This window comes from Pseudophryne corroboree, chromosome 6, assembly GCF_028390025.1.
Source record: "Pseudophryne corroboree isolate aPseCor3 chromosome 6, aPseCor3.hap2, whole genome shotgun sequence".
Taxonomy (NCBI): Eukaryota; Metazoa; Chordata; class Amphibia; order Anura; family Myobatrachidae; genus Pseudophryne; species Pseudophryne corroboree.
Genome location: NC_086449.1, coordinates 750719265 through 750740025, shown reverse-complemented (window position 1 = coordinate 750740025; position 20761 = coordinate 750719265). Strand labels below are relative to the sequence as shown.

Genomic DNA, 20761 nt, shown 5'->3' with positions numbered 1-20761 from the left:
ACAGGTTCAAAGATTTCAGATTTAGAATAGGTCTTACCGAGCCGTCCGGCTTCGGTACCACAAATAGTGTGGAATAATACCCCTTTCCCTGTTGTAGGAGGGGTACCTTGACTATCACCTGCTGAGAATACAGCTTGTGAATGGCTTCCAATACCGTCGCCCTGTTTGAGGGAGACGTTGGCAGAGCAGACTTTAGGAACCGGCGAGGGGGAGACTTCTCGAATTCCAACCTGTAACCCTGAGATACTACCTGCAGGATCCAGGGGTCCACCTGTGAGTGAGCCCACTGTGCGCTGAAATTCTTGAGTCGACCCCCCACCACCCCTGAGTCCGCTTGTAAATCCCCAACGTCATGCTGAGGGCTTTGCAGAAGCCGGGGAGGGCTTCTGCTCCTGGGAGGGAGCTGCTTGGTGCACTCTTTTACCCTTTCCTTTGCCTCGGGGCAGATATGACTGTCCTTTTGCCCGCTTGTTCTTATAGGAACGAAAGGACTGCGGCTGAAAAGACGGTGTCTTTTTCTGTTGGGAGGGGACCTGAGGTAAAAAGGTGGATTTCCCGGCTGTTGCCGTGGCCACCAAATCCGATAGACCGACCCCAAATAATTCCTCCCCTTTATACGGCAATACTTCCATATGCCGTTTGGAATCCGCATCACCTGACCACTGTCGCGTCCATAAACTTCTTCTGGCAGATATGGACATCGCACTTACTCTCGATGCCAGAGTGCAAATATCCCTCTGAGCATCTCGCATATAAAGAAAAGCATCCTTTAATTGCTCTATAGTCAATAAAATACTGTCCCTATCCAGGGTATCAATATTTTCAGTCAGGGAATCCGACCAAACCACCCCAGCACTGCACATCCATGCTGAGGCGATGGCTGGTCGCAGTATAACACCAGTATGAGTGTATATACTTTTCAGGGTAGTTTCCAGCCTCCTATCAGCTGGATCCTTGAGGGCGGCCGTTTCAGGAGACGGTAACGCCACTTGTTTTGATAAGCGTGTGAGTGCCTTATCCACCCTAGGGGGTGTTTCCCAGCGCGCCCTTACCTCTGGCGGGAAAGGATATAATGCCAATAACTTCTTTGAAATTAGCAGTTTTCTATCGGGGTTAACCCACGCTTCATCACACACTTCATTCAATTCCTCTGATTCAGGAAAAACTACAGGTAGTTTTTTCAGACCCCACATAATACCCCTTTTTGTGGTACTTGCAGTATCAGAGATATGCAAAGCCTCCTTCATTTCCGTGATCATATAACGTGTGGCCCTACTGGAAAATACGTTTGTTTCTTCACCGTCGACACTAGATTCGGTGTCCGTGTCTGGGTCTGTGTCGACCGACTGAGGTAAAGGGCGTTTTACAGCCCCTGACGGTGTCTGAGACGCCTGGACAGGTACTAACTGGTTTGCCGGCCGTCTCATGTCGTCAACTGATTTTTGTAACGTGCTGACATTATCACGTAATTCCATAAACAAAGCCATCCATTCCGGTGTCGACTCCCTAGGGGGTGACATCACCATTACCGGCAATTGCTCCGCCTCCACACCAACATCGTCCTCATACATGTCGACACACACGTACCGACACACAGCAGACACACAGGGAATGCTCTTATCGAAGACAGGACCCCACTAGCCCTTTGGGGAGACAGAGGGAGAGTTTGCCAGCACACACCCAAGCGCTATAAATATATAGGAACAACCCTACAGAAGTGTTGTTTCTTTTATAGCAGCTTAATATATCAATATCGCCAAAAAAGTGCCCCCCCTCTCTGTTTTTTTACCCTGTTTCTGTAGTGCAGTGCAGGGGAGAGTCCTGGGAGCCTTCCTCGCAGCGGAGCTGTGCAGGAAAATGGCGCTGTGTGCTGAGGAGATAGGCCCCGCCCCCTATTTCGGCGGGCTCTTCTCCCGGTGTTTGTGAGACCTGGCAGGGGTTAAATACATCCATATAGCCCCAGGGGCTATATGTGATGTATTTTTAGCCAGAACAAGGTATTATCATTGCTGCCCAGGGCGCCCCCCCCCCAGCGCCCTGCACCCTCAGTGACCGCTTGTGTGAAGTGTGCTGACAACAATGGCGCACAGCTGCAGTGCTGTGCGCTACCTCATGAAGACTGAAAAGTCTTCTGCCGCCGGTTTCTGGACCTCTTCACTTTTCGGCATCTGCAAGGGGGTCGGCGGCGCGGCTCCGGGACCGGACTCCATGGCTGGGCCTGTGTTCGATCCCTCTGGAGCTAATGGTGTCCAGTAGCCTAAGAAGCCAATCCATCCTGCACGCAGGTGAGTTCACTTCTTCTCCCCTAAGTCCCTCGTTGCAGTGAGCCTGTTGCCAGCAGGACTCACTGAAAATAAAAAACCTAATAACTTTTTCTAAGCAGCTCTTTAGGAGAGCCACCTAGATTGCACCCTGCTCGGACGGGCACAAAAACCTAACAGAGGCTTGGAGGAGGGTCATAGGGGGAGGAGCCAGTGCACACCACCTAGTCCTAAAGCTTTTATTTTTGTGCCCTGTCTCCTGCGGAGCCGCTAATCCCCATGGTCCTGACGGAGTCCCAGCATCCACTAGGACGTCAGAGAAATCCATATACCGGGTAAGACACATGCGTACGTCACAGGATTTAGCACGTTACCAGATGGGTAATATTTTAAGACAAGCATCTTGCAGAACAGAGACTCTTACGTCTAACGATTGTGTAATGTGTCACACACAGGCAGAAAATAGCATATGACTGTTAGTCACCAATCTGTTCATCCTCCTCCTCCTCTATACATTAGCAGACTGTACAATACACCACCTGATATAGTGAGTGACATAAGTGTTTGCTTTGCAGATTCTGAAAACAGGACAACAGGATTTAAATGCTCGCACAAGCAGTCGGCACAGAGGCACTGCCAAATGTGGATGGGAGCCTGAACCTGCACATGAGAGGAGGACACAAAGCAGCATCCTCTTGCTGTCACACTGGCAGTGAGATACTAGAATACTCCATTAGCTTTAGCAGTACTACAGTAGGCAAAGTACCTCCAGAAAGACCTTTTCTATGTGTTAGAAACAAGGGCTGGAAAACCATCAAAGTGTTTTCCTCAAAAATGTATCTCGTTATACGGAAGTCTGTTGTGTGTTCAAATCTGTTTGAAATGAAGTTGCCGTGTGTGTACTCAGCTCAGTTACCGACCGGATAACTTGGCAATGGAATCATTGGCAAAGGAACTTACAATCAGTGGTTTTTGTATACTGCATGTTTTGGTCAAAGTTATCATAGCCTAAAGCGGGAACTAAAATCTATCTAAAAGTATTTCCAATCCAAGATGATATGTAACGTAATATGTCCCTTTAAGAAAATACGGTCTTAACAGAATCTCAAAAACCTTAAAGCCACTTTAATCCTGCTTTATATTTTGCTCTGTTTTGCCTATAGCAATATTTAAAGATAAATTGTATGCTAATATGCTCATGGTAATCTAGTATTTTCCATTAGATTTTTCTAAGAGCAAAGCCATTCAGTATATTCACTAAGTTTTATCTACATTCGTAGAAAGGAGATGCAGTCAGGATCCGGGTGGTCTGGATCCCGGCAGTGGGAATCCCAGCACAACTTGGAATGCTGACGCTGGTATACCGACATTTGACATTGAAATGCCGGTGCTGGGATTCTGACTGCCGGAATCCAGAACGACGACTGCGGGACAACGCGCTGGTAAGCCACGCAGGGGCAGGGGGGTTAGATTTAGGCTGCAGAGGGAGGGTTAGGGTTAGGCTGTGGGTGGGAAAGGTTAGTGTTAGGCTGCAGGGAGGGGGATCAGAGTTAGCCACCACCGGGGAGGGTTGGGGTTAGGCTGCGGGAAGGGAAGGTTAGGGTTAGGCGGTTAAGGAATCAGGATAACTTCACTTTACATTAGTTGTCGGGATCTTAAGCACCGGGATGCCGCTGTCTGTATTTTGACAGCTGGCATGCCAAGCGTGGGGCTCCCATATCCAATCCGTAGAAAGAGAGTATGAAACTATGCCTGACATATCCAATCTTATGTACTCTAGGAAGGATCCCTGCTAGCTGATCAAAATTATAAAACTGAAAGTGCTACACAATAACTGCTCAGCCACTTTGTTATTTTTCTAATCATAATCTCCTTGCGTACTTACATCAAAAGGCAGGATCTCCACTGAGGTGTTGTAAAGCTTGTCCTCGGGATGCTCAATATTCCCACTCCGGAAAAAGTACCTATGGGAATAAAACCAAAAATAGATCAGGAACCAGGTCTTCATGCCAAAGACGGTTAAAGGTCGATAGCATGATAATGTGTTATTATCTGCCGTGTTCCAATTAGCTACTATCCTGTGGAGAAGGAGACACCGCATTCTGCCTGTGTTTAATTCTCAAATTATCCTGCTGCCTATTTTGACACTTTCCAAAATTATCTACGTCTGTGAAAATTGCTTGCTGCAGATGAGCATCTCTTAATTGCTCACCGTGCGATAAGGACGCACGTTATTTCTGCAGTCTGTAATTTGACTGGAAGGAGAAAATATCGTCATTGTGCTTTTTTAGACACACAGGAGTCAGAGTCAGGTGAAAATGCAAGCTGCAGGTTTTTATTTTTTATTGGCACAACTTGCTGTTTTTGTTTTGTTTTTGTAGTGTGCATGCATATATTTTTTACCTGCCAAGTAAATTCTAGACTCCAAAACAAGGGAAACATGGCGCAACCAGAGGCTGCTGAGGCCGAAACTATTCTAAGTAGAGTGGCAGGGGCCCAAGACTAGGCCAGGAGGGGTATGTGTAGATGTGGTCAAAGTAAAGTAAGGACATAGCAACATTTAGAACATAATAGCAACCTTTAGAACATGACTTGCAGGTACTCAGTCCCTGGGCAAGTTGCAGCAGATAATAATGATGACACATCTGGTTCCCCAAATGCATTTAATACACAACCAATTATGCAAATGTATAACACTGGGGGGGAAATGTACTAAGCAGTGATAAAAGTGGAGAAGTGAGCCAGTGCCCATGGCAACCAATCAGCATTGACGTAACATTTATAATTTGCTTACTATAAAAGTATACAGAGCAGCTGATAGGTTGCCATGGGCAACTTCTCCATTGGCTCACTTCTCTACTTTTATCACTGCTTAGTACATCTCCCCATGTGTCTTCTATCCCCTATGCAATAAAAATGGGTCCAGGGGCAAATTTACTCAAGCTTCTAAAACGGAGAATTGGTGATGTTGCCCATATCAGACAATCAGCTGCTGTCCATGATTTTCTAAAAGGCAATAGAGACGTGATAGACATCATCTGATTGGTTCCTATGGGCAACATCACCAATTCTCTGTTTTAGAAGCTTTAGTAAATTTACCCCTTAGTATATGAGGCCATTCTGTGCGACCAGAATAACTCAGGAGTCCAGCTACAGAAGGATCTTGGTCGGGTGCTGCCTCTTTGTATGCAGTTGTGTGGATCTGCAAAGTCTCCACTGGGCATCTCAATGCAAACCAGGCGTCTGACATTTGCACATTTTTTTTGCGCACACACTGGCTGTGTACATATTCATAGCAGCTGCACCAATAGCGTACCACCCTGAATCAGGCCCAGTTTTTCCGACCACTGTTGTCTGACGCATCTGCTCCTGCTGCTTGCATTATGTTTGTGTTTGTTTTCACCCAACTCTAAATGAGGTGACCAGGCTCAATCTGCCCACACATATAGTAATACAATTGTTTTCAATTTACGGACGACCACAATTTTCCAAAGATCTCATCTGATATGATAAACTCATTGTGAGGGAAATTATTTTTTTTGTGGGCACCTTTATGAACACAGTGGTACAATTTAAGTAGCTATAGATAGAACACATTTTTCGAGCTGCCAAGCCATTCACCTGATATCCCCATAACGCGCAGCTAGACTTGGCATGGTTTAATTATAATAACCATTAATAATACAAGGTCTACAGTACTGATGGTAAAAAACTAGCCCAATGGAAAGCATGTGTTAATGACAAAAGTGTTAGTTGGCGGCAAATGTCCTTGCAAGACGTTCATTAGGATTTTCCCGAATCTGTCTTATACGTAGAGTCGGATGACAAAAATAATGGGAGAATATTTTCCGCCAGGCCAGTCTCTTTGTCAGTAAGGACATGTCTCGCAGCATAGTCCGTAGTGCATAATACGGGAAAAATTATTAGAGTGTTCAGAGATCCTGAGATGCTGACAGGTGACTGGCCAGCATGGTCGACCAATCAGAATGCAAGGAGCATGACTGCAACCTGGCACAGGGAGTCAACTAAAATGTTCTCTGTACCATATTCTGATAATTATTGTATATTAGTTACTTCAAAGTCTCCGTTTTGTATATTGGTTAATAAGAAGCTCTCTGCATTGCATATTAGTTACGGAGAAGCTCTCTGCATTGCATACTAGTTACGGAGAAGCTCTCTGCAGTGAATATTGGTTAATGAGAAGCTCTCTGCATTGCACATTGTTTACAGATAAGCTCTCTGCATGGTTGTTAAGAAGTTCTCTGCATTTACTAAGAAGCTCCTTGCATTTACTAAGAAGCTCTCTATATTGCATACTACTTATGGAGAAGCTCTCTGTATTGCATATTGGTTACTAAGAAGCTATCTGCATTGCATATTGGTTACAGAGAAGCTTTCTGCATTACATATTGGTTACTAAGTAGCTCTCTGTATTGTATATTGGTTAGTAGGAAGCTCTCTGTATTGCATATTGGTTACTAAGAAGCTATCTGCATTGCATATTGGTTACGGAGAAGATCTCTGCATTACATATTGGTTACTAAAAAACTATCTGTATTGTCAGTGCCCAGTGGTGTAACTAGGGCCCCACAGCCACTGCGATCGATTGGAGGCGCAGGGCTGCGGGGGTACTGCCGTCACCGCCACTGATTGTGCTGTTTTGGGAAGGACACGGGAGGGAACAGTGCGCGCCTCTCCTGTGTGTCCCTCCTGGGTCTCCGGCGGCAGCAGCGTGTCTGTTAAATGAAGTGCCGGTTCGTGAACTCTGATTGGCTCACGAACCGGCACTTCATTTAACAGACACTCCACTGCTGCCGGAGTCCCAGGAAGGACACACAGGAGAGGCGTGCACTGTGCCCTCCGTGTCCTTCCCAAAACGCACAGCAGCAGGGGGGGGGGGAATGTACCTGGCACTGGGGGAGCATATTTGGCACTGGGGGGGTATATGTGTACCTGGCACTTGGGGGCTATATGTGTACCTGGCACTGGGTGGGCATATTTGGCACTGGGGGTATATGTGTACCTGGCACTGGGGGGGAGGGGGGCATATTTGGCACTGGGGGTATGTGTGTAGCTGGCACTGAGGGGGCATATGGGGCACTGGGGGCATATGTGTATCTGGCACTGTGGGGGAATATCTGGCACTAGGGGCATATGTGGCACTGGGAGCACAGGCCTAGCAACAAGCATTACCCCCTGGCTACAAGCACAACACCCAACTCATGAAATCCGTGGCAACAAGCATTACCCCCTAGCAACGAGCATGACACCCAGTGCATGAAACCCCTGGCAATGAATATTACCCCCTGGCAACAAACTTGAAACCCAGCAGATGATACCTCTGGCAACAAGCATAACAACCAGCGCATGAAACCCCTGGCAACGAGCATGACACCCTGAGCATGAAAACCCCTGGCACCGTGCATAGAACCAAGAGCATGAAACCCCTGGAAACGAGCAGGTAATTTAAAAGTAATTAGAAGCCTTAGTGTAGGACTTAATGTGCAATGGGGATTGCAGTGTGTGTCATAATGTATCACGGACATTGCGGTGTGTATCATGTGTCACAGGCATTACGGTGTGTGGCATACTATATCACGGGCCTTGTGGTATGTGGTATAATGTCTCAGGGGTATTGCAGTGTGTGGCATAATGTATAACGGGCATTGCGGTGTGTGGCTTAGGGTATAACGGGCATAGCGGTATGTGTCACAGGCATTGCGGTGTGTGGTTTACTATATCACGGGCATTGTGGTATGTGGTATAATGTCTCAGGGTCATTGCAGTGTGTGGCATAATGTATCACGGACATTGCAGTGTGTGGCATTATGTATCACGGACATTCCAGTGTGTGGCATAATGTGTCACAGGCATTGTATGTGCTATAATGTATCAGAGGCATTGCAGTGTGTAACATAATGTATAACAGCATTGCGTTGCGTGTCATAATGTGTCACGGGCATTACGGTGTGTGGCATAATGTGTCGGGGGCATTATGGTGTGTGGCATATTGTGCATGGGCATTATTGTGTGTGGCATAATGTCTAAGGGCCATTGCAGTATGTGGCATAATGTATAATGGGCATTACTATACGGAGGAAAAATGACAAATAATGTAAGGGGCATGAATCAGGATTATTTTTTTTCCTGTGGTGGCCAATGTCTGGGCATGCAGGTTGCAAAACTGGGGTATAAGGTAGTCTTTTCCTGCAATGCCATGCCCCTTTATGAAAAGCCACACCCATTTCAGCAAGGCCATGCCCTTTTTTTGTGGCGCATGCAGATTCATCGCTTTACTAGTGCCAATTATAGGGGGGGCGCCAGAGAATATTTTGGCTTGGGGGAGAAAAATGTCTAGTTATGCCCCTGTCAGGGTCGTCTTTTTGTATGGGTTCAGTGGGCAGTTGCCCAAACGGCCAGGAGAATAAGGGCCTTAGGCTGCTAGCTGAGGGTTCCTTTTTCCAGGAGTACCAGATTTTTTAAAACTGGCTCTGGAGAACCGGAGATATCTGTCTTCAAAGCAGTGGTCCCTATCCGAGCCTGTTAATTGCTCTTCCCTGACAGATATGTCAGGTTCGGTCTGACTTAGAGTTTTTCTGAGAGTATACTCTAAAAGCTGGGATGCTCCCCTTTCGGAGAACATTGGCAGTTTGTCTATATTATGCTCAGAACCAAAGATATCAGCCTTTCAGCAGCTGGTCCCTGCTCCAGCTCCACACGCCGGTATGCAATTTTATATTTTCGTCTGTGGATTGCTCTGGCTCCTGAACTCTGATCCGCAAGTCCCCAGTACTTCCCAAAAGGTGGGACTCTCTAGGTTTTTATTCCACTGAAAGCTAAGAAATCTATTTCCAGAAACTGGAGTTATCTGCAGTCAAGCAAGCTGCCCTCCCACTGGAATATTATGAATATTAGGGTGGCCAAGCCCGGGATTGGTGGGATCCCGGGATTTGAGGCCAAAAATGGCGGGATTTGAATCCCGGGATTGGAGCCTCCAATCCTGGGATTCACAGGATTGAACTGCGCATGCGCTGTACTGATATTTTTTTGTGTCCGGGCAGCGCCGCTGAGCACTAGTGCTTGGCTCAGCCTCATGTGCTGCCCGGCCCCGGATGTGCGAAGCGCGGCGTTACGCTGTACATCCCCATCTCTTCCTCCTCCGGCCCGCTGCTATTACTGAAGAGCGCGTCTGCCCTTCAGCCCGCCCGCCAGGCCTTCCACCCACCCACCAGCCCGCCCGGTTCACCAGCCAGACAGCCTGCATTTTAAATGGAGAAGGACAACTGTGCTGCTGCCTGCCTCTGGAGTCTGGACCCCTTTACTATATAGTGAGTATGTTCTTTTTTTTTCTTCTTCTGAACCTGAAATGGGCGGGGTCGGGGTGGGAGTTAAATTGAAGAACAGTTCAATCCCGGGATCCTGGGAATACCGGGATTGAGCATTTTTCAATCCCGATTCCCACGATTGAAAATATGGCCTCCCTAATGAATATTAAGCCCACTCCACTATCCACCCCTCCCCTGCATATTAAACACCCCCTACCACTCTGGAAGTCATGTACCGGGGCCCCTTCTTTCAGCCTAATGCCCCTTTCATCAGTTTAGTGTTCTCCCTCCCGCTTGCATTTCCCACCATCTGTGCAGTAAAGGAGTAATTAGCAGAAATGACTGCTCCAGGTCCTACATGCTGAGCGGAAGATAGAACACCCTCTACCGCCCACGGGACATCAAAGCTGCGGCTGATAGCACCCCCCACCCCTACCACTGGAGGATAGGTAGGGACCCCAGTGCATTGCTTTGACCAAAGAGCCTACACGGCTGTTAAGACAGATCTGTGTATTGTATATTGGTTAGTGGGAAGCTCGCTGTATTACTATTGACAGACCTTTCTACTCGCAAAGGCTTGAAGAACCTAAAGCGTATAAAGTCTCCTGCGGTTGGCGTGAATGCCCAGAAGAAGTCCTCTCTCAGGTATGCCTTCTCCAGGGTAAAATGCTGGTACATTTTTAAGCTGGTGCTGACTTCAGCCGCTGGATTCACATGTTCCTTACGTAGAGCTTGTTTTCCAAAATCTTTGTCCTGAAAATGACAGCATCAACATATACTTTATAATACAGGTGTGTGTGTATGTATGTATATATATATATATATATATATATATAAAAAAAAAAATATATATATATATATACACACACACACACACACACACACACACAGTATACACACACACATATCTATATATATAATTAATTTATTTATATTTTTATGAAATGGTGTGGTATATAGAGATTTCACCAACATGATTGGACACATTAGATCACATGATCGTGTAGAATCTCCCTATGTTCATGCGGGTATTTTCCGTGCCCAGGTTTCATCTTACAGTCTTATAGCTAGCTAAATAGTGTGTGCATGTGTGTGTGTGTCTATGATAGGGAAATTAGACTGCAATTAATATCTACTGTACCTGGAAGTGATAAGAATGATTAATCACTGATCATGTAGCTCAATGTAAATGTAAGTATTTCTTTCTTATACTTAATGTTGTATTAATAAATGAACAAAGATGTGCACCTGAGATCCAAGAAATGCAACAGAGGGGAATAACTGAGCGTAGGATTTATCTTTGTTTCTAAATCATAAAATCTCCAGATGATCAATCATTATGAACCATATATTTGGAAAGGAATTCTTGTACCTAAAGCTCAACTTGCCCAGGTGTATTGAAGCATTGAAAGGTATCTTCATCCTTAAATGTACATATCAAGATATCTCATATCATCCAAAGTACTTTGATATTGGACTCCTCTTCCTTCTGGTATGTGAACTCTTAACGTCCCCTGGGGTAGCAGCAGCCTGTCTCCTCCCTCAATGTGTTTTGGACTAGGTCCTTTGTCAAGGTGTGGACACCTTGGGGACCTTAAGAGTTCACATACCAGAAGGAAGAGGAGTCTAACCCGGAATATTACACCTATAACCCTCATGCCTAAAGTGTGCCAAAAGGTCACAAGCGGAGTCCAATAACAAAGTATTTTGGATGATATGAGATATCTTGAGATGTACATTCAAGGATAAAGATACCTTTCAAGGCTTCAATACACCTGGGCAAGGTGAGCTTAGGTACAAGGATTCCTTCCTAAATATATGGTTAATACTTATTGGTCATCTGGAGATTTTATGATTTAGAAGCAAAGATAAATCCAACGCTAGGTTATCCCACTCTCTTGCATTTCTTGTATCTCATGTGGATTGGTTATCCTGGGGAACATCCCTGAAGTTGGATTTAAAATCGCAGAGTATACAGTACATTTGTTTTTATATTTAAAAGACGTGCACCTCGTTGCTAGGAGAGGAACGCTTTTCTCCTGTGCACACACATTTGTATTCCTTTGATGTCTCTATGATACAGTTAGATGTGGACTTACAATAGTAAAAGAAAAAAAGAACTGAACCCCTACAAGACATAATTCCACAGTAAGTCTTATACCGTAAGCATAGTCTCGTGTGTCTCCATACCTTTAATTTCTGTATTTTTCCCGCCAGAGAGGAATGGGTCCCTACGTGTTGGAATAGAGAAGGTTTGAATCGGATCCTCAGGTTTGCCTTTTGTCGATCACAGTGTTTCTAGAATAGAAGAACGGCAATATTTAGCAGGCGGCTGTGCCCTTGTCCTGGTCTCCTGCAGCCAATGTCTTGCTACAAAGCCAGAGCAAAGGATGGGTGCTGGTCAACTTAACACTTTTACTACCTATACATCTCGAAAGATAAAAAACATTATTCCAAACATGCACAAAGTCCTGTTAAGGCAGGACCTTTCACAGTGATCCAAGATGCATGCTGTGACAAGCTTTGCACTTAATTAGCAAACTTTAAAGGTGATAATTTCATTCACAACAAATATTTGCATAACTGAAATTGGTTATTAAAATCACAGATCCCAACTGAGATCTAGATTCAGTTACGTTGACTATATTTTTCACTGCAGTTAAAACCAATAAGGACAGTGGAGAAATCTTTGCCGTGTTCCAGTAGGTTACATTCATCATTATATGTTAGGTTCATTTGCAAAAAGGTTATGGTGAATTGTAATAAAAAATGGTTAAACATCTGAATAGCGAGTAACAGAAACAACAAAACACTAAGGAAGTGATGAGCACTGAGAAGAGCAGAGTGTTTTTTTTTTAAAAACAAAAAAACTTTTTTTCTATATATTATGCTGACTTTTTTTTTTTTTTTTTTAAAGCCTATTATAAGGGAATCCCCTTGGAATTATTCCACATTCTTGTTGTATGTGGTTTTCATTTGAGTGAGCTGAACCACTGCAGAAAATTCACACACACAACAGAGATATAGGGTGGGTGCGAAGGTAAACCAGATCAGAGAGGTACTAAATCTGGCCAGCATCAGCTAACACTCCACAAACTCCTCCCCTAAGAATCATATAGGACAGGAGAAACCCACAACTAATGTTCTCAATCTTAAAGGGTTAACAGCTCCAACACATTAAAGAGGCAATACACAGAGAAACACCTCATGGATTAATCTCCTCCATGTTTATTTCAATTCAAAACCTTCAGTCCTATGTCTCTATGACTTTGCATGTTTTAATATGTTTAATCTAGCTTGATTCAGCATTGTACACAAATTCAATTGCAATTTTCTAGGCTACGACGCCACTGATATTAGCAAGTGAAGCTGCCACCCAGAAATGGAAAACAAATTAAAAAAAGACGTCCACTTGAGCAATTGTAAACTTATTCGCAATTGGTACACATTTGCAGCCTATATGCAAAACTGAAGATCACTGAGATTAAGGGTAGCCCTGGGCAGTAGCGTAGCAGGTGCCATATTATATATATGAGCTCGCAGCTGATGCCAGATACACACAATGACGTCTGCATTTTTGCAACCACTCCCCATTAACACCTACAAACGTCAATTGCTAGGGTTAACCTCTTCAGTACCACAGAGGCCATTTTCCCCATGTTTCGGGTCCCCAGCCACAGTCTCTTAAAGACTATTTCCATTATTATAGAATTTTGAATAAAAGTTACCCATTACTTGAATTATAAGGGTCTCTCCACACCTCTTCACTTTGGCGGTCCATGTTTCTATCATATCCCTACCATGGAATGCCAGATGTGGGAAAGGGCATCAAGTGGCCCCATATCAGTTCCGCCTCCTGATGTCACTGCAGAAACTCTTCAGGCCAATTATATTACCAGTTCCTGCATAAAGCTAATGGTGTTTGTACCTTCAAGCCATCAGCCTGAACTGGCTTGCTGAAACGGGTGTAGTATGTGTTGCCGGCGGTCGGGCTCCCGGCGACCAGCATACCGGCGCGGGAATCCCGACCGCCGGCATACCGACAGCTGGGTGAGCGCAAATGAGCCCCTTGTGGGCTCGCTGCGCTCGCCACGCTGCGGGCGCGCTACGCTATCTATTCTCCCTCCAGGGGGGTCGTAGACCCCCAAGAGGGAGAAAAGTTGTTGGTATGCCGGTGGTCGGGATTCCGGCGCCGGTATGGTGGTCATCGGGAGCCCGGCCGCCGGCAACCTGAAGACCACCCCGCTGAAACAAGTAGGAGGTTGTGATGACATGGAGTTTGGCATACAGTTCACCAAAACATTGCCGCCTCCCTTCCCCTTTGTGGGTACACAATAAGTCATGGAACCCATCAGTGCAGAGAGAGGGGAAGAGGGAGATACATAGAAGGGAACATAACGTCTTACCATATAACTACACACAAAGGTGGAATTAGACTTTCAATTACTGCCCGTTTCTGAGCTATTTTCAAGGCATACATGCAGAGATAATGAAGTACAATTTCCTGGTAACACAGCAGGGTTGGCTAGCTTAGACAAAATGTTTATTTATTTATTTTTATTATGCTGTGACTACTAGCACAGCGCTGTCAATTCTTAAAACAAAGTCTATAATAATAAAAAAACTAGTGTTTTTATTCAAAATATTTAATGCCAGTGACATGCCCAGTGCTAATGCTTAACTCCTCCTGTGTGTGTGTGTGTGTGTGTGTGTGTGTGTGTGTGTGTGTGTGTGAGTGTGTGAGTGAGTCTCTGTGTTTTTCTCTAAAAAGTGCTTTTGCATTTACCATTAATATTCAGATTTACTTAAGTATAAGTAATAAGTAGGACCAATGCTTAACATTAACTTGTTCTTATTTTCAATTTCATCTATATCGGAGTGTACTTTGTATGTATTATTATTGTTATCCTTTATTTATGTGGCACCACAAGGGATCCACAGCGCCTAACAAAGTACACAAACAAATTAACAAAACAAGAACAGTCATGATAAGCAGTCATCCTGAGTGGCAGATGGAATGGACTGCAAGGTACAAATGGAGATAGAATATAAAACACATGAAAAACAAAGAATTTTACAGGATTTACTACAAAAATCAGTCACAAGCGACTATGTATTAATATGTTTAGTCTATCTACATACACTATATGGACAAAAGTATTCGGACACCGGACCATTACACCAGGGACTGTAGTGACGTATTCAAATTAGTGATGTGCACCGGAAATTTTTCGGGTTTTGTGTTTTGGTTTTGGATTCGGTTCCGCGGCCGTGTTTTGGATTCGGACGCGTTTTGGCAAAACCTTCCTGAAATTTTTTTGTCGGATTCGGGTGTGTTTTGGATTCGGGTGTTTTTTTACAAAAAACCCTCAAAAACAGCTTAAATCATAGAATTTGGGGGTCATTTTGATCCCATAGTATTATTAACCTCAATAACCATAATTTCCACTCATTTTCAGTCTATTCTGAACACCTCACACCTCACAATATTATTTTTAGTCCTAAAATTTGCACCGAGGTCGCTGGATGACTAAGCTAAGCGACCCAAGTGGCCGACACAAACACCTGGCCCATCTAGGAGTGGCACTGCAGTGTCAGACAGGATGGCAGATTTAAAAAATAGTCCCCAAACAGCACATGATGCAAAGAAAAAAAGAGGTGCACCAAGGTCGCTGGATGGCTAAGCTAAGCGACCCAAGTGGCCGACACAAACACCTGGCCCATCTAGGAGTGGCACTGCAGTGTCAGACAGGATGGCACTTCAAAAAAATAGTCCCCAAACAGCACATGATGCAAAGAAAAATGAAAGAAAAAAGAGGTGCAAGATGGAATTGTCCTTGGGCCCTCCCACCCACCCTTACGTTGTATAAACAGGACATGCACACTTTAACGAACCCATCATTTCAGCGACAGGGTCTACCACATGACTGTGACTGAAATGACTGGTTGGTTTGGGCCCCCAACAAAAAGAAGCAATCAATCTCTCCTTGCACAAACTGGCTCTACAGAGGCAAGATGTCCACCTCCTCCTCATCGTCCGATTCCTCACCCCTTTCACTGTGTACATCCCCCTCCTCACAGATTATTAATTCGTCCCAGTGGAATCCACCATCTCAGGTCCCTGTGTAGTTTCTGGAGGCAATTGCTGCTGGTGAATGTCTCCACGGAGGAATTGATTATAATTCATTTTGATGAACATCATCTTCTCCACATTTTCTGGAAGTAACCTCGTACGCCGATTGCTGACAAGGTGAGCGGCTGCACTAAACACTCTTTCGGAGTACACACTGGAGGGAGGGCAACTTAGGTAGAATAAAGCCAGTTTGTGCAAGGGCCTCCAAATTGCCTTTTTTTCCTGCCAGTATACGTACGGACTGTCTGACGTGCCTACTTGGATGCGGTCACTCATATAATCCTCCACCATTCTTTCAATGGTGACAGAATCATATGCAGTGACAGTAGACGACATGTCAGTAATCGTTGGCAGGTCCTTCAGTCCGGACCAGATGTCAGCACTCGCTCCAGACTGCCCTGCATCACCGCCAGCGGGTGGGCTCGGAATTCTTAGCCTTTTCCTCGCACCCCCAGTTGCGGGAGAATGTGAAGGAGGAGCTGTTGACGGGTCACGTTCCGCTTGACTTGACAATTATCTCACCAGCGGTCTTTGAACCTCTGCAGACTTGTGTCTGCCGGAAAGAGAGATACAACGTAGGTTTTAAATCTAGGATCGAGCACGGTGGCCAAAATGTAGTGCTCTGATTTCAACAGATTGACCACCCGTGAATCCTGGTTAAGCGAATTAAGGGCTCCATCCACATGTCCCACATGCCTAGCGGAATCGCTGTTTTAGCTCCTCCTTCAATGTCTCCAGCTTCTTCTGCAAAAGCCTGATGAGGGGAATGACCTGACTCAGGCTGGCAGTGTCTGAACTGACTTCACGTGTGGCAAGTTCAAAGGGTTGCAGAACCTTGCACAACGTTGAAATCATTCTCCACTGCGCTTAAGTCAGGTGCATTCCCCCTCCTTTACCTATATCGTAGGCATATGTATAGGCTTGAATGGCCTTTTGCTGCTCCTCCATCCTCTGAAGCATATAGAGGGTTGAATTCCACCTCGTTACCACCTCTTGCTTCAGATGATGGCAGGGCAGGTTCAGGACTGTTTGCTGGTGCTCCAGTCTTCGGCACGCAGTGGCTGAATGCCGAAAGTGGCCCGCAATTCTTCGGGCCACCGACAGCATCTCTTGCACGCCCCTGTCGTTTTTTAAATAATTCTGCACCACCAAATTCAATGTATGTGCAAAACAGGGGACGTGCTGGAATTTGCCCAGATGTAATGCACGCACAATATTGGTGGCGTTGCCCGATGTCACAAATCCCCAGGAGAGTCCAATTGGGGTAAGCCATTCTGCGATGATGTTCCTCAGTTTCCGTAAGAGGTTGTCAGCTGTGTGCCTCTTATGGAAAGCGGTGATACAAAGCGTAGCCTGCCTAGGAACGAGTTGGCGTTTGCGAGATGCTGCTACTGGTGCCGCCGCTGCTGTTCTTGCTGCGGGAGGCAATACATCTACCTAGTGGGCTGTCACAGTCATATAATCATGAGTCTGCCCTGCTCCACTTGTCCACATGTCCGTGGTTAAGTGGACATTGGGTACAACTGCATTTTTTAGGACACTGGTGACTCTTTTTCTGACGTCTGTATACATTTTCGGTATCGCCTGCCTAGAGAAATGGAACCTAGATGGTATTTGGTACCGGGGACACAGTACCTCAATCAAGTCTCTAGTTGCCTGTGAATTAACGGTGGATACCGGAAACACGTTTCTCACCACCCAGGCTGCCAAGGCCTGAGTTATCTGCTTTGCAGCAGGATGACTGCTGTGATATTTCATCTTCCTCGCAAAGGACTGTTGGACAGTCAATTGCTTACTGGAAGTAGTACAAGTGGTCTTCCGACTTCCTCTCTGGGATGACGATCGACTCCCAGCAGCAACAACAGCAGCGCCAGCAGCAGTAGGCGTTACACTCAAGGATGCATCGGAGGAATCCCAGGCAGGAGAGGACTCGTCAGACTTGACAGTGACATGGCCTGCAGGACTATTGGCTTTCCTGTCTAAGGAGGAAATTGACACTGAGGGAGTTGGTGGTGTGGTTTGCAGGAGCTTGGTTACAAGAGGAAGGGATTTAGTGGTCAGTGGACTGCTTCCGCTGTCGCCCAAAGTTTTTGAACTTGTCACTGACTTATTATGAATGCGCTGCAGGTGACGTATAAGGGAGGATGTTCCTAGGTGGTTAACGTCCTTACCCCTACTTATTACAGCTTGACAAAGGCAGCACACGGCTTGACACCAGTTGTCCGCATTTCTGTTGAAATAATTCCACACCGAAGAGGTGATTTTTTTTGTATTTTGACCAGGGATGTCAATGGCCAAATTCGTCCCACGGACAACAGGTGTCTCCCCGGGTGCCTGACTTAAACAAACCACCTCACCATCAGAATCCTCCTTGTCAATTTCCTCCCCAGCGCCAGCAACACCCATATCCTCATCCTGGTGTACTTCAACAGTGACATCTTCAATTTGACTATCAGGAACTGGACTGCGGGTGCTCCTTCCAGCACTTGCAGGGGGCGTGCAAATGGTGGAAGGCGCAACCTCTTCCCGTCCAGTGTTGGGAAGGTCAGGCATCGCAACCGACACAATTGGACTCTCCTTGGGGATTTGTGATTTAGAAGAACGCACAGTTCTTTGCTGTGCTTTTGCCATCTTAACTCTTTTAAGTTTTCTAGCAGGAGGATGAGTGCTTCCATCCTCAGGTGAAGCTGAACCACTAGCCTTGAACATAGGCCAGGGCCTCAGCCGTTCCTTGTTACTCCGTGTCGTAAATGGCACATTGGCAAGTTTACGCTTCTCCTCAGACTATTTTGATTTAGATTTTTGGGTCATTTTACGGAGCTTTATTTTTTTGGATTTTACATGCTCTCTACTATGACATTGTGCATCGGCCTTGGCAGACGACGTTGATGGCATTTCATCGTCTCGGCCATGACTAGTGGCAGCAGCTTCAGCACGAGGTGGAAGTGGATCTTTCCCTATTTTACCCTTCACATTTTTGTTCTCCATTTTTTAATGTGTGGAATTATATGCCAGTAATAGATCAACGTATAATACTGGTGGTCACTGGTCAGCAAAACTCTGCACTGTACTCCTCCTATATAATACTGCTGGTCCCTAGTCCCCACAATAAAGCAGTGTGAGCACAGATATATGCAGCACACTGAGCACAGATATGGAGCGTTTTTCAGGCAGACAACGTATAATACTGGTGGTCACTGGTCAGCAAAACTCTGCACTGTACTCCTCCTATATAATACTGCTGGTCCCCAGTCCCCACAATAAAGCAGTGTGAGCACAGATATATGCAGCACACTGAGCACAGATATGGAGCGTTTTTCAGGCAGACAACGTATAATACTGGTGGTCACTGGTCAGCAAAACTCTGCACTGTACTCGTCCTATATAATACTGCTGGTCCCCAGTCCCCACAATAAAGCAGTGTGAGCACAGATATATGCAGCACACTGAGCACAGATATGGAGCGTTTTTCAGGCAGACAACGTATAATACTGGTGGTCACTGGTCAGCAAAACTCTGCACTGTACTCCTCCAATATAATACTGCTGGTCCCCAGTCACCACAATAAAGCAGTGTGAGCACAGATATATGCAGCACACTGAGCACAGATATGGAGCGTTTTTCAGGCAGAGAACGTATAATACTGGTGGTCACTGGTCAGCAAAACTCTGCACTGTACTCCTCTTATATAATACTGCTGGTCCCCAGTCCCCACAATAAAGCAGTGTGAGCACAGATATATGCAGCACACTGAGCACAGATATGGAGCGTTTTTCAGGCAGACAACGTATACTGGTGGTCACTGGTCAGCAAAACTCTGCACTGTACTACTCCTATAATACTGCTGGACCCCAGAATAAAGATATTTGCACTGCAGCCCCCTGAAACAAAGTGAGAGGACGCCAGCCACGTCCTCTCACTATAATTTCCAATGCACGAGTGAAAAATGGCGGTGACGCGCGGCTTTATATAGAATCCGAATCTCGCGAGAATCCGACAGCGGGATGATTACGTTCGGGCACGCTCGGGTTAACCGAGCAAGGCGGGAAGATTCGAATCTGCCTCGGAACCGTGTAAAAAGGGTGAAGTTCGGGGGGGGGGGGGGGGGGGGGGGTTGGGGTTCGGATTCCGACGAACCGAACCCGCTCATCACTAATTCAAATACATAGAATAATAATAATTTTATTTATATAGCGCTCTTTCTCTAATAGGACTCAAGGCGTTTAACAGATACACAGCATAATATAGTACAGAAAATAATGAAGTACAGAACAGCTTTTCATAAAATACAGAAGAATTAAGATACTAAAAGTGACATTATGGAGATGCTTGAGTAGACAGGAAAGTCTTGAGTCTACTTTTGAAGGATTCTATAGTTGGGGCCTCTCGCACTGTGCATGGAAGTGAGTTCCATAGAGTCGGAGCCGCATGACTAAAAGCTCAACCCCCAGATGAATTACGGGAGATTCTAGGTACTGCTAAAGGTCCTTCATCTACAGATCGCAGTAATCGAGTGGGGCAGTATGGGATCAGAAGCTGCTTCAGGCAGCTTGGGCCCTGGTCATGTAATGCTTTGAAACTCAGTAAGCCAATCTTGAAGAAGATTCGCCATCTTACAGGCAGCTAGTGAAGGGAGTAGAGGATGGGTGTTATGTGGCTAGAACGGGGCTGGTTGGTCAACTGCCTGGCAGCTGTGTTTGCACCAGCTGTAAGTGGTGCAATTCTTTTGCTGGGAGACCAAGGTAGAGGACATTACAGTAGCTTAATCGAGATGATACAAATGCATGTATGACTTTTGACAGACCATCTGAGGGAATTAAGTGCTTGATTCTGGCTATGTTCCTCAGGTGAAAGAATGAGGATTTGATTGTGGCTGATATCTGACGTTTAAGTGTCAAGCCACCATCCAGGACAACACCAAGATTCCGCACACGATCAGTGGTCTGTAATTCTGAATCCCAGAGTGTAAGTCCAGTTGGTTGGATATGCTGCAGTCTTGTCCTTTGATGTTGCGGTCCTATCACAAGGACCTCTGTTTTATC

At 45.6% G+C, this 20761-nt stretch overlaps 1 protein-coding gene across 1 annotated transcript in view; it reads right to left on the bottom strand.

Annotated features, from left to right (window-relative positions):
* MGAT4B (alpha-1,3-mannosyl-glycoprotein 4-beta-N-acetylglucosaminyltransferase B) overlaps nucleotides 1-20761 on the bottom strand; it is a 530095-nt gene that overhangs the window by 53475 nt on the left and 455859 nt on the right. Inside the window, exons 10-12 of the mRNA XM_063928535.1 lie at nucleotides 11777-11884; nucleotides 10146-10339; nucleotides 4147-4225 (exon numbers count right to left, since the gene is read on the bottom strand). Coding sequence (XP_063784605.1) covers nucleotides 4147-4225; nucleotides 10146-10339; nucleotides 11777-11884 — 381 coding nt within the window. The remainder of the gene's footprint in view (nucleotides 1-4146; nucleotides 4226-10145; nucleotides 10340-11776; nucleotides 11885-20761) is intronic.